This window comes from Miniopterus schreibersii (genome assembly GCF_964146895.1).
Source record: "Miniopterus schreibersii genome assembly, chromosome: 2".
NCBI lineage: Eukaryota > Metazoa > Chordata > Mammalia > Chiroptera > Miniopteridae > Miniopterus > Miniopterus schreibersii.
The window spans coordinates 127518447-127533374 of record NC_138102.1 but is presented as its reverse complement, the minus strand read 5'-3'; the positions used below and the strand labels follow the sequence as shown (position 1 = coordinate 127533374).

Genomic DNA, 14928 nt, shown 5'->3' with positions numbered 1-14928 from the left:
AGAGAAACAGGGCGAGACACCGAGCCAGGCCCACTCACCTGAGCTCCCGAAGACCAAGCAGGTGAGGATCGCCACGTAAAATTCAGCCTCCATTTTCCACTTAACAACCGCTCATGCTTCGCTGGGGGGGAGAATTCTCCCAGATAAGAGAAGCAGAGCCGGGGAAGGAAGTGGGCCTTCATGGGGGGGAAAGTCAGTGACGAGCGCTTCCTCCTATTGAATTGTTTGGGGAAGTTTCACACCAGTGTCCTTTTGTCTGCTTCCTTAGAAAGAAGGGATTATGATTACCTCTCTTTTTTTATGTAGAAAAAATTCCAGCCTCTAAGAGTGGAATAAAACTCCTAAGTTTTCTCCCTGCATCCATCCCTTCGGCACTTCTTAACCTCAAGAGGGAAGGGAGGAATTGTAATCTGAGATAACTGAATGCTCCTACGTCATTGCATCTCTTCAGGTGATGTGATTCTGCTGAATAAACACAAACCGTGTGATTTACGAGGGTCTATGACAAGCGATAGAAAGATATAAGCCATGTACTGTTCCTATAGACACGCTGGGAGGCTATCAAGGAAAACCACAGAATGACAGCACTGCGTGGTCAGACAATAGGTATTACATTCGAGATAGTCATCTCCACTGCGGAGAGGCAGGGACTAAAATTAAACCCTTCGCATCATCTACTCAGACTTCCCCCAAAGGATAACAGCTTCTCGCCAAACAGGAAAAAAAAGTACCTGCTTTACTCAACATTTAGTATTAAGAGTCGTTTATTGGCAGTATGAAACAAAGTCAACATAGCTGCATTAAAAATTCATATTTGAGCAGAACAGCTAGTGTTTGCTGAGTGTAGTTTTTTGTTTTGTTGTTGTTTTTAGCTTTACTTGTCTCTCGAAGATTAAAACCTTTCAGAAATGTAGGGATACCCATGGCAGCATCCTTTAGAAGAACTTCTGGAAATGTGACATATGACATCATTCCCCAAAGCAACTGCCTTTTATTGGGCAAGAGAGTCTAGGCAGACAGCATACTCAAAAACTCCTTAGTAAAAGACAGACAAATATCTAAAATTCTTGGTATGTCAGAGTTGCTACAAATTTGTTTTCCCCTTTTACAGTAAAGAGACTCACAATATAGAAACACAGTGAACAGAGTTCTGGAGCAGAAACCACCTCTGTGCCCAATAATAGAGAATAGATACATAGACACCCAACGACAGTCATTGTGCTCTGTAATTGGTGGATAGGAGGTACTGATAAATACACATTTCATAGGTAATATCATCAAGACACATTTTCATATAAAATAGTTACTGCTTTGATTTATTTATTTTTATTTTCAAAAACAAGGACTTATTTGTTAAAAATCCTTTATCAATCACTTGCAACTTCAGCGGCAAGATTGTGGTAACTGAGAAAGATAATAGCACTTAAAAAGGAACAGTTTAACAGCTGACAGTCCATTCACAAGACAGATTTTGCAAACATTAAAGCATCTAAACACACAATAATAATTTCTTCAGCAGCTCCTTCGGGTCATCATCTGATGACATGCACCACTGAGTGCTTCACACACATTCTGTGTGGCAGATCATCAATACAGACAAAACGAAATCCTCAGCAGTGTGAGAAGTCTATCGTTCCTCCAACAGTATAGGACCTTCAACATAACGCAGGAGATGCTCACAAACTCATTCACATACACAGGGGCTGGCAAGCTTTACTATGTTGCCACCTTCCACAGGCCATGCCGCAGCTTGACGTCGGGCTTCTCTTTCCTTTCATTGTTGGAAGCTTCTAGAAGCCTCAAGTGGGTAATTGATCAGTCACCCCTGGAGATTGACGGTCTGGTAAATCTTCAGAGAATCACTGGACGGTTTCTGCCGAAAGTCTGCTCTCATACAGGCACAGGGCGTGGTGCACAAACTCATACTGCTCGCTGGTTTGGACCATTCCGCCCCTGGAAGGAGGAGATGACACGGTAACCGCCTACTGCTGATGTCCTGCAACCTCAGGTCACACAGAGACCACGGCCACGCCAGGGTGTTATGCCAATCAACAGGGGACCTGCTGAATTTTTTGTTATCCCTCTTAGCTGTGTCCAGATGACCCAACTGGTGGACTTAATGTGCTAATGTATATAAAGGGATTAACATAGTGCTTGGTACGACTAAGCACTGGATTAATTTTACCTACATACCATTACTGGCGGGGCAGTGCATCTTACTGGTTAAGTACTTGGACTTGAGAACCAACCAGATGGTCCGAGTTTAAATCTCTTCTCTGCCAATTCTTTTTGTTTTTTCTTTTTTTTATCTTTATTGATTTCAGAGAGAGGAAAGGAAAGGGAGAGAGAGAGGTAGAAACATCAATGATGAGAGAGTCATTGATGGAGCCCGCAACCCGGGCATGTGCCCTGACCGGGAATCGAACCCTGATCGCCTGGATCCTAGGTCGACGCTCAACGGCTGAGCCACGCCCGGCCGGGCTCTGCCAATTCTTAGTTGTGTGATCATGGACAAGTTCCTTAAAACCCTTTGTGCCTCAATTACCCCCTCTTAAAGTGAGATAATTATAGTACCTATTTCATAGGATCCTTGTGAGGGTTAAAGTAATTCAACGAATGAATTAAATGAGTATCTGGAGTGTTAGTATTACTTCTCAGGTGGCTTGTCATTCATCTTATGTTAAAATGGTTTATGCATTTGGATTAAAATTTATCGAAGTGGGTTTACCAAACAAAAATCAATGGTAAATTGTTGCTCTTTCTACAAGTACAAAGAAGAACTACCTTGGAATGATCTGAGTATGCTATATGGAAACAACCTCAGCCTCTGGGTGGGGTATGCTGGTGTCTAATACAATAGTGGGTGAGCCCTTAAATGAGCTGGAAAAGGGGACTGGCTCTTGCTGTTTCCTCTCTGTTATCATCATCATCATCACTCGTTACTGAGCACACCTATTGCTGCTGGATTAGTAGGAGGTAGCAGCCTTCATGAGAAATAGTGATGTTTCTCTTTACACTTTTATATATAACATGGTTATCACGCATTTTGCTCTCTATAATACTTAATGGTTCTTGTACTCGGCAAAGCTACCAGATATAATATAAAATGCTATGGATTTTTACTGCTCGCTGAAAAACAGCGCCACTATTAGTAACTATTTTAAGTCCTGTAAAGTCTCCACAACTCTGCAATCACACAACTAACTTTGAAATTATGTTTTAGCCAATTCTTCCTAGTGGCTGTTGTTACTATTCTGAAGAATTATTTTTAGGTCATGTAAGCACTTCGATTTTAAAAATAAAATATATTTCCTCACTATAACATGATTTTTGGTTGATGGTAATAACTAAAACTGGGCTTGTATCTATGTTTACTTGTAAACCTGTATAAATATAAGCCTACAAGATATTCAGATAGTAAGACTTCACCCTTCTAAACTAAACAGATTGACATGATGCTAAAATGATATATTTGGTAAGAAATAAAGAGGTAAATGCACGGTTTCTGGTGACAGCTGTTTTTGGCAGAAGTATTTAATCAGTCTTTTCCCCTAGAACTGTACCTTTTGTCGTAGTGAAGGCAACTTTCTGGCCAAGTTTCCTTGGTTATAAGTTGGCAACAGAAATGGGCAGCTGAGGCTGTGGTAAATCTTCCTTTTAGCTGGGTGATGACATCTGGGCACATAGCAAGTGGCCAGAAGATGCCGGCCTTGACTGGGGAATTCGAGCAATCCAGCCACAGTAGATTTTAAGGCAGCTCCAAGGAGCTGAGAGGTGCTCCCTTCCTCTGGCACTCACACAGCTCAGGGCACCATTAGTCCACCCCTCAGAGCTGCAGATGGTATGTGGAGCCTTGTATATGGTCCATCTCATGGGCTCTGGTCTGTGAACTTCCTCTCTCTATTTACGTCAACTGAGGCAAGATTTCCCCTTTCTTGTCTGTTTTGGTGGTCACTGATATTTACATGTCCAACTGGTGAATGAACAGAGACACAGTCTAGGTCTTTTTAACTATTCCAAATGGGTCAGGAGTATATTTTCTATGACATTCTGTTAACTAAGTCAAAGTTGTCTCGACCGGTGAAGGTGGGAAAGATGGGGAAACAAACTTATTAGTTGTAGGCTTGGGGGTCTGAAGGCTTAAGGAAGGTGTATAAAAAGTTACGTTACTTCCCAGTTAATTTGAAAAATAAAAATGAAAGAATTAACATGAAAGAGATCCTCAGAGACCACTCATTCTACTTGCTGACAAAGCAGCCTTTCCAGAGGGAGTGGTCTACATGGCAGATGGTCAGCTAGTTTCTGCTGGAATCCTCAAAGGGCCAGGTGTCTTTAGAGTCAGCCTTTCTCAAAGTTGGCAGGAAAACGCTTGAAGACATTGAAATGAATCTGCCCTTCTCTAATTTTCACCCCATTGGTTGAACTAAAATAACCCAAAAAAGTCTTAAGGCTCCTCTTGTAGTCACACAATAGCTCCCTAAATGCTAAAAAACAACCATCAAAGTCCCATAATCTTTTCTTCTCTAGACTAAACATCCTGTGGTCACTCAATGTTTCTATCCAGCTTAGTTTCCTTGTCACTCACCAGTCTAGTCTCCGTCTTCTATAAGCTATTTTATCAACTCTGACCTTCTTAGAGTGTTATGTCTACTCCTGATGAGATCTAGTCAGTGGGAATATTTTCTCCCTTGAGCTGCAGGTTATTGGCCAATTAACTTGCATCTGCAGGTGCATTGGGAGGTAAGATCCCACAGTGCCCACCTGGTGCCTGGTACTCAGCAAGTATTTCAGAATATTGAGTGAAGGTTTAGGTTAATGAAAAAGTCTGCAGGACTTTTTTGAATGTGAAAATTACAGCTCTCTCTTATCCTGAACTTAACGTTTTTGAATTTTTAAAACTATATGCAGGACTTTCTATTTATTCCCATTATGTTCAACATCTTGGTTTTAGCACAGTATTCTTATTTACATCACTACTTTTATCATTCAATATATTAGTCTTCCATTTATCACTCCCAGCTTTGTATCTTCCAGATATGTAACAAGCATGCCTTATACATCTTTTCATTTGTCCTTTATAAAGAAGTAGGTTACCCAGGTTACACAGGTCATGCCATTTTCATGTCACATGACGACAGATAAACTCCAGGCTGAAAGGGGCAAAGGGCTTCCCATCACGCATTCACTGGAGGCCGATTCAAATTCAGGAACTCATCAGTATCATCTTTGAAAATATGTAATAACTACTTGCATATATTGGTAAATAGAACACTGTTGACCTTTGTAAGAACTTAAAATCTAAGATTACCCTTGAGATTTTACTCCATTATGGGATAAATACAATCTTTTTATAGGGTGACCACAGTAAAACCCCCCCCCAAAACCTAAGGAAGCTAATATAATGCCTACATACAAAATATATTTAAGAAATAAATGAATAGTGTTAGATTAATTTTGAGACTCTCAGGAGAGTCCTGTAATAATTCAGCCTCCAGGAAAGTTCTGACTTGGTCCATAGTTATCTTTCAGATCAGACAAGGCTCCAGGGATTTGCTGAAGTCTGGATGTACATCACTGATGTAAATTCCTAACACAAGCTAGTCCTCAAAGGTAAGAAGCAAGACTGCTTTTTTTTTTTTTTTTACTTTAAAAGGCATCATCCAACTCCCTTTTAAAGATCATTCACTAAAATAATCTTTGCCCTCCAATAGATCATGATTTAAACTCAATCGACTTTAACATTTTAATAGATTACCATGTTGATCAAGATGATGCTTCAGTGGAGAAGGCTTATGGGGCCCGAAATAGCCAGACCATCATCATTCAGGCAGTGTGTCTGACATCACCACCATTACTCACTACATTGTAGTAAGGATCATCTCTCTTTGGAGATTCCGCTTTAGATACAAATCTGTTTCCCCAGGAGGCATAACACATTAACCTACAGTACCTATTGCCCAGCAGGAGTTAGTTTATAAAAAAAAAAGGTCATATAAAAATAGGGAAAGGCAACCCAGTTAGCTATGAGCATGGTCGTGGTTTGAAGAGGTATAGAATGCCAAGGTGTCAGGTTCATTACCAGTAGGGACCAAAGTGTGTTAAGAGGGAAAAGACACCACACAGCTGTCAAGACAAATCCTGTCTCCACCACTTATGAGCTGACCTTTGCAGTGCTCAGTTTTCTCATCTTCAAAATGGTGAGGTAATAAAATAATAGTGCCTACCTCATGGCACTGTCATGAGAAATAATCGGGACAATCCATTTAAAAAGTTCGGCACACAGCCAGCACAGGAAGACACCATATCGCTAGCTATTTTCACCGTTACTGTTACTCTTTGGTGCTATCTGATCAAACAGAACTGGCTGGAAAGCCCTGGGATGAGGCTTCCGCCGGCCTTGGAGAGCTAAGAACGTACCTGGCAGAGGACACACTATTGTCTAAGTCGGGCAAGCCTGGATGGAAAGATCCAAACATGTTTCTAAATATTAACAGCCTAGCAGCCCGCTGTGGTGGACGCAGGTGACATTGTGGAAAGAAGTGGGTTTGGAGTCTGGCAGGTTCAAGCTGAATTCTTGCTTTTGAACCTAATAGCTTTATGATTTTGGACACATCATTTACTCCTTCCTGGCTGGGGTTTCTTCCCTTATAAAATGACATTAATGATAAAGCTCATCAGATTGTGAGGACTCAGTGTATCAATGCCTAGCTGAAGGCTCTTCCAGAAATCCCCAGAGCCCAGGGTCTGCGGTGATGCCTGAGGGGCCGTGGCTGGCAGCGGAGGTTGGTTCTTTAGGACTAGCTCTTAACGCCAGCTCTGGCCAGGGCAGTTCTGCTTTTCATTGGCTTTCCATATTGGTTTTATGGAAGGTTTTGTCATCCCATTGTTCACAAAGAGTTTGAAACCCACTGACCTGGCAAACAGTATTTACCTAGTAAGGTTTCAAGTTTGGCAAGCTTTAAAGGAGGTACCCCATAAAATGCTAAGCACAGTGGCTGTCATTTAGTGAGTACTAAATCAATGCTCCTGTTCTTTTCCTTGCCCCTTCAGTAAATGCTTAGCTAGCCCTATGCCCTGGTGATGACACGTCTGGTTTGCTTGACACTGTTCTGGTTCACTCATGTTGTCCTGTGTAATTATTCATAGGGCCACCTTTCCTTCTCTGAAGTGGCTTGGTTTGGATGATAAATTATTTGTTCGCCCTAATTATGCCCCATTCCCCCTGAAAGAAAGTCATTCCATTTATTGCAAAAGTGGTGTTGGCTAAGTGGCTCTGTGGCCACAGAATATGAACATAATGTTTGGCCAGGCCAGAGAGGATCCAGCTACACTGCATTTCCAGAAATGCCAGATATATTAGCCTCGGCAAACATAAAAATCAGTGTCGTCTCAGTCTCCGTGCAGGGAGGCACGTAGTGGTGTCAGCTGGGGGTAAACTCAGGTTAGAAGAGGAAAAAAATGTAGTTTTTTCCCTTTGCTATTGGGAGAATGTTTTGGCAAAAAAAAAAAAAAAAAAACACAATAAAAAAAAAAAACAATACAAAAAACCCTCCAGATGCTCAGGAGAGAGATTTGGTTTTTAACATGTTAAAACTGTGATCTTTTGTGACTGTTAACTCACACATACAGAGAGCAGCAGCCTTTCCTGCCGCACCACCCAGCACGCATCCGGTCTAATCAGTAGACAGAAGAAATTCTGCAGCGGTGACTCACTTCTGGGCTAACAATGGAGCTGAACGCTCCTTGGCTCTTTATTCTTTTCGAATCTGGAATTCCTTTGGTAAAGTTTGGTACAGTAAATTTAGAACAAAAAGCGTGGATGCTATTGTGCCTCCTGGGTAAAATCTTTGATAGCTTGGGCAGGAGCCAAGCGAAGCTAATGTCTGCGGCAGTAATTCGGGTGCCTCGGACAAAGGTGTCCCCGGGTCCTTCTACAGATGTCATGGCAAGGAGGGAGAACTTAAACATAAATGTTTTGACGGATTCTGACCTGGTGTTTTGAACATAAACACTTTCTCTGGAATGGCTGTGTTCCAAAGTATTTGTAGGGCATAAAAGCCAACACACACCAAGTGATAATTCAATGGAAATTCAATGCATTAGTATTTCTTGAGTTCCATTTTTTCCTCCCTGAAAATTAGCCAATTTTCTTCTGAACACCCAAGTTAACACACAATTAACTCCAGGCTGATAAGAAGGAAACGGCTGTTCTGGCAACCACTTGGGAGAGCCAACTGGCGTAATCTGACTTCTTGCTATGGTCTCAGGGACTGTGATGTCAAGTAAATCCATACCAATTTTTAAGGCTTTAAGTGTCCTTAAAAATAAGTAAACCAAAGTGATTAATTCCTGATCTTCAAATGAGACCTTTGAATTCACTAATTAAGGAATCTCTGTGATTAGTTGGGAACACAGGGGGTATGAATAAATGTAAATCTAGGGTTGATCAAAATTATACCAACAGGTGCAAAATTGAGCTTTTGAATTATTTTATATAAGTTTTGGAAACAAAGAATACTTTTGGGACACGTTAGTGTAGGAAACTGATGGCATACATATTCCTCCTCTTAGATAATTATAGTTAAAAAAAGAGAAAACCATCAAACTACAGTGATTAATCAAAACATGTAAACAATGATATGACGCACACTGGAAACATTTTTCTATCCTGTCTGGGAAGCCACAAGTAAGGTCCTTGGATGTCATTCCAACTTAGGGTCTCCAAGGTAAGGATATACAAAGACAATTGCAGATTTCACCACTGACTCTTAAATGGGAGGATTAGACAGATTGTTTCCTGTTCAGGGGGCGCAGGAAGAAAGAGAAGAAAAAGGCCTTGGGACTGCATATTATTTTATGTGTTTCATTTCCAAATGTTTTCAAGTTCTTCCAGTGTCCAGAGGTGCCAAATAGAATTAAAAGAAATACGATGAGAAAAAAGTTGCCAGAGGTCACCCTGCAATGGAATATGTTCCTTTCCTCCCTGCCCAGATGTCTTCTGCTGGTCACGTATTGCTCTTTAGTCATTCTCCTGTAACATCAACGTGTGAGCATTTTCTGAGTTTCCTAGTCATTTTGTTACTTTAATTATTATTATTACTTTTTAAAGGGATAGGTGCATCTCTCTCACTCAATATATAAATGACCTTCTGTCACTATCTGACATTGTGAAATGTTGGCATACATAAGCCCACATGAATCTCTTGTAGCAAGAGCTAAATATGGTGAAAGCATATTTAATTCTTAATTAGATGATGTAGTCACAGCAACTTAGTAATATTTAAGGTGAGAAGATTTAGGCAGGATATGAAAGGCTTTCTAAGTAGTAAACCATAATTGCAATGTATCCAATTTAGTACTAATGTAATGGGTCCTTTCTTTTCACCATAATTTTTGAAAATTGTTGACTTATGTATGGATGACAACAGGAAAGTGTGATTGAGGAAAATATCCCTTTTTACAGAAATAAGAAAGTTCATCATACTTATCTTCAGATTTTAATAATAAGCAATCTAAACTGAAACCATTGGAGATAAGCATTTTTCCTGGTTTATATAGCAATTAGTTCAAGATCACTGTCAAAAGAAGGATTAGAATGTGAATTTCCTCTCTCTTAAACTTGTGCTTAACCCACTTAGATTTCCCACTCCAGAGAACAACAGCTTTTTAAGAACAAAAATAATCCAGAATTTAGCCAATCTCATTTGAGCAAAATTGGAAGTTCAGTTCAGATTGTTAAAAAAAAATAATCTAAATTTGTTATGTGACTTATGATACATCATTCATTCTTCTTAGGTCTTGGATTCCCCCTGAAGAATGAAGATTTGCACAGTATTCTTAAGGCCAGATTTTTTTTTAACCATCTCTTTCTTAGTAGGTGTTTGGCAAACATTATGATTGTCTGTTATTGCCATTCCATTGCTCTCTACAAAAACAAAGGTTCATAAATTCAAAGAATGCAAGAGCTGAAAGTAATTTTAGAGAGTCAGTCTGTCACTTCCCAATCACTGAATCCTGGGATAGGAAAGGCATTTTATTGGAGGGGTCTTTGAATCTACTTGTGCTCTTGGCATTATTAGTTTACCAAATAAACAAACATACATGTGCATCACTAATTGTTGTGAGTCTTAGAATGAAAATTCATTTATAAACATTATGGATTTCAAAATTCAATTATCAGGTTGAAGTCCATGAAATGTTTTACTTTTAAAGATGGGGTCCTCATGACAGAAGAGGCCGAGGGGCCACTGATATGTCCCACCTTTCTTCTTACAAATGTACACCTAGAGACCTAGAGTGGACAAGAGGTCACACAGGAAATTAGAGGCAGAGCCAGGATCAGCACCAAGCTCCCTGGCATCTGGTCCAGCGATCGCTGGTATCTCCTGTTCTAGTGGCTGCCTGCTTACCTGTCCCACTAGCCAGTGCTCAGTCCCAAGTCCTTGCTATCCACTTCATCTTTTAATTAACGAGCGTCATGAGAATTAATGGAATGATCCATTAATGCACTTCTAAATAAAACCCTTGTGGGTGTCTTGCACTGAATTTGAACTCCTACTCGGGAAAAAAAGAAATCCTATTTTAGTTCAAAATATGCTCAAAAGTATTATTAAAAGGAGAATCACAGACTCATGAATCTGCAGTGAGAACTGTAACATCTATTAATAGAAGTTGCCCCAAAGCCAATAAAAATAATGTCGTGCCAGAGAATGAGGATTCCACCAAATGGCGTTGTCATTGTTGTTACGATGGAAATAGCCGTTTAACATAACAGACTCATCTCCAAACCAGAACATTTGAATTTATTGCTAAAATGTGGATTTGTGATCTGAATACAAATTGCCCGTTTTTGTCATGTTGAATGACAACAATCAGGCACTGTCATTTTTGGGGGGGGGGAGGGGAGGAAGTATCAGGATTTTGATCCTTCCTAATGCTCAAACTCTTGAATTAGTCAAGGAACAAGCCCCATTTCAAATTTCCAAGTCACCGCCCTGTCCTTTTCTGGGCTGTTAGCCGTGCCCTGGGCTTCTCGGAGGAGGCAGCTATAAGTGGGCGGGGGCCGGCTATGAAAAACGCTGGGCAGTATGCAGCCTTGGATCTCCTGGATTAGAGGCCATTGTTAAAGAAGGTCTGCAAGGATAGGAAAAGGCTTGTACACCGCAGAGTACAAAATATCAGCTCTCTGAAATATCGACTCTGTCTTTTATTACATTCGGCTGGACGCTTCCCATCAGTAGTCCCACCCTTTCCCCTTTGTGATGGTCCCACCCAGGCTCAAATCCCTATGCCAGCTCCATTCCTCTCTTCACCACTGACCTTCTGAAAGAACAGTTTATATTTATTATTTAACAACTTCTTTCTCTCCCATTTAGAGAGTCTATGAAGAAATTGGTCAAATGTGAAAGAGTGTTTAAGGGAAGTTGAATGGGTTTCCAGGTTGGGGGACTTTTCAGATCCTTTGGTGCATTAATGCTTATTGTAAATCTCCAGGTGGAGAGGAGTTCTAAGAAATATAGTATATAGCCTTTTCTCTAGCTTAATTGAGAAACTTTAATTTTTATTTTTTTGCCTGAAGACGGTCTAAGAGAGTTTGGCACTTAGCAAGCTCTCATAGTTAATTGTGTTCTGAGAAACATCAGTTAAGGGATCCGTCTTCCTATACCGGGTGCCTGAGGCACGCTCAGTAGTAGGTGTTCAGTAAGTGTCTGAGTGAACAAACGCGTGATGCAGGAGCAGCACTCGGAGCAAAGATCTTGGGTGTCTGTTCTGCAGGACACAGGATTCAGGCCCATCTACAAACACCCACCCTAGGAACACCCTGAGGCGGGTGTGGCTTCACAGGCCTGTGACCTATACAGTCACATAGGTCACCCCCTGTGCTGAGAAGGACCCTGCAGTTAGGTTAATGCTCTGCTGCCACTGTCTAGGAATATTTAATAATTCTTTTAAAAAGGGACCCACATGTTCATTTTGTACTGGGTCCCATAAATGAGGTAGCTGATCTTGTGAGGCGTCCCTTGCTAGAGCTCTTCTGCTCCCTCTCTGTGTCCCTCCTGTTCCCAGTGGCCAGGAGTTGTGTGCAGCATCCTCCACTGCAGGGCATCAGGCGTACCCAGTTTCTGGAGCCTTCTCTTCAATTATCCTTCACTGAAACCTATGTTCTCACTGTGTTGATAATGCAGGGAGTTATACTCTCTCTAGCTACCATGCTGGAAAGAACAGATCATTTTGTTTACATTAAAGTGTTACCAGCTGAGAAGGCATAAAGTGTCACCCTCAGCTCCCATCGCTAGGTTCAACGAACTCTAAAAAGGAATGATTCTTTTAGCCAAGGATTGGCTCTCTAATAGTATTATAGACATTGACCATACACAGATATTTTTGGTACCCTCATATGTAGATACTTTGGGATGAGGGAACTTTCCTATATCCCTCAAATTATACTCTTAAGACAAAAGATTTATACAATCTGAAGAGAAACCAGAGGATTAAGTACAAACTGGCAGTTACAAAATAGTCATGGGAATGTCAATTACAACATAGAGAACATGCTCAATAATATTGTAATAACTATGCATGGTGTCAGGTGGGTGCTAGACTTATTGGGGGATTACTTCAAAAGTTATATAAACGTCTAACCACAATGCTGTACAGCTGAAACTAAGACACTACTGAATGTCAACTGTAATTTAAATAAATGAATGAATGAATAAATAAATAAATAAATAAATAAATAAATAAATAAATGCCGGGAGCAGGGAAAGACGACATACGAATGTCCATATGGAAAGATGTTCAATAAAAAAATTATACTCTTAAGGCAACTGCTGATAATATCACTCTATTTGTGAAACAGTTCTCATTCATACTCAACACTGTTTTAAAAATTATGGTGTTGTTGCATTTTTTTTTTGAAACTGACAAAGTATTACTAAAAAGATACGTTTTTTTGTCAAGCAATTTTACAATAAACATATTCTAAATGCCTGTTCACTTTATCTACAACAGTAATACCTTTGAGTTCAAAATCAGAAGTCTTGCCAATTCCAAAGGGGTCTGTTTTGCCATTTTCTAAGCACCATGACCTTGGGCAAATTACTTGATATCTTGAATTCTTTGTTTCCTCATTTAAAAAAAGGCAAAGAATACCTCTTTTCCCACTCAGGGTTCACTTTGGGATGTAAAGGAGACATGTGCTTTGAAGACCATGTTAAAAGGCCAAGATTAAATACGCTTCTGAGTGTGCATAGTGCTTTATGAATGTCTGCAGACAGATTGAGAACCGAAGGCAAGGACAGAGGATGGGGGAGTCTAGGGCGGGGACCAGATTTGAAGAACAAAAAGCTGCAAGAGCAGGATGGTGACCTTCTTTGCCTTCCGGCCGTGAGTTAAGGACATGGTCAGTGGTAGCAGTCAGCTAAGAACCAAAATTTAAAAAAATGAGGTATGACAGGAAAAAGCTGAACACAAGAGGCAAAGATGAGGGAGCAAGAAGTTGGATGGGGTGAAGGAAAGGAGGAAGATTTTCTGTGTCCCTTTTCGCAATAACTAGGGGAGTGCACAGCAGAAGGAAGAGACAAGAAAAGGAAATTTGATGCTGACCCTGTGAAGGAAGGAAGGAAAAGGGGAACGCTTTCAAGGAAAGTTTGAAGGAAAGGATCTGTTCTATAAACAACAGCTGCTCAGAAAGAATTTATGTAGAAGGGATGTTGATTAATAAATCAGAATGATTTCGAGACACATACTGGCAGTGATTCAAATCCCAGGGGTTGTGGGAGCCCCTGGGCTTCAGATCAGCAGAGGAGTTGGCTATGTTTTGAAGATCCTATCAGGAGAGAAAGGACAAGCCTCGTGGGAAGACCTTGGCGGTGATGGAAAGCCAAAGCTAAATTTTCTGACCATTTGCTTTAGGAAGGAAGGAGCAGATAGAGGAGGCATTGTGATATGACTTTAAAAAAAATGTATTTGTGATTCCAGTCAGTTAGGGGATAGTTTGGTAGACTTGACAAGGTAATGTGACTGGGAAGTGGAAACCAAAGTGGAGGTCAGGCTGCAAAAGCAGATGGGAGAGGTGGTTGATGGGAGGGTGAATAGGTGAGATTAAGAGTAACAAGGGCTGAAAAAAATGAGCAAACTGTGCCCGGTGCTCTTTAGGATTTTGTTCCAAATAGGGTCAGAGCAGGTGCTAAAGGCCAACTTGGTTTGGAGTCAGTTTAGATCCATGCAGGTATCTAGTGTTGATGAAATTCCAGAATTAGCCAGGAGGAAAGCGGGGCACAGGGATAGGAGATAGAGTCCCTGGGGAAATTGCAGTCCCAAGCAAGAGCCTTGTTTACAGAAGCACAAAGCAGGAGAGATGAAAGTCACTGTGAGACCAGCTCCAGCTGACAGGGGAGCCCTCTTCTGGGTGAAGGTAGGCCCCAGAGTCCTATGTGAAGCCACCAGATTCTGTTCTAGGTGGGGTGGACAGTACAAATTGGAAGGCAAGGGGGTTTGGGAGACTAAGACAGCAATTTTAAGAGGAGAGGGAGAGACAATTGGAGTTGATCTTCTCATGTACAAAAAGAAAATATTAGCCCTGACCAGGTAGCTCAGATGGTTAGAGTGTAGTCCTGATAAGGTTGCAGATTCTATCCCCAGTCAGGGCAATACAAGAATCAACCAATGAATGCTTAAATAAGTGAAACAACAAATCAGTCTCTCTCTCTCTCTCTCTCTCTCTCATCAATAAATAAAAAAATGCAGACTGGTTTAGCCACTATGGAAAGCAGTATGGAGTTTCCTCAAAAGATTAAAAATTGACCTGCCATTTGACCCAGTGATCCCACTTCTAGGAATATATCCTAAGGAACCCCAAACACCAATCGCAATCCCTATGTTCTTAGCAGCACAATTTACAATAGCTAAGATCTGGAAACAGCCCAA

The 14928-nt window shown here is 40.8% G+C and overlaps 2 protein-coding genes across 3 annotated transcripts in view; both read right to left on the bottom strand.

Moving 5' to 3' along the window:
- Positions 1–110, bottom strand: part of PTPRB (protein tyrosine phosphatase receptor type B) — a 100300-nt gene extending 100190 nt beyond the window's left edge. The window contains exon 1 of the mRNA XM_081127889.1: positions 39–110. Within this exon, the coding sequence (XP_080984015.1) occupies positions 39–93 (55 nt within the window). The 5' untranslated portion in view covers positions 94–110. The remainder of the gene's footprint in view (positions 1–38) is intronic.
- Positions 111–746: 636 nt separating this feature from the next.
- Positions 747–14928, bottom strand: part of PTPRR (protein tyrosine phosphatase receptor type R) — a 223209-nt gene continuing 209027 nt past the window's right edge. For both annotated transcript variants that reach the window (XM_081128448.1, XM_081128449.1), the window contains one exon: positions 747–1953. In XM_081128448.1, the coding sequence (XP_080984574.1) occupies positions 1860–1953 (94 nt within the window). In that variant the 3' untranslated portion in view covers positions 747–1859. The remainder of the gene's footprint in view (positions 1954–14928) is intronic.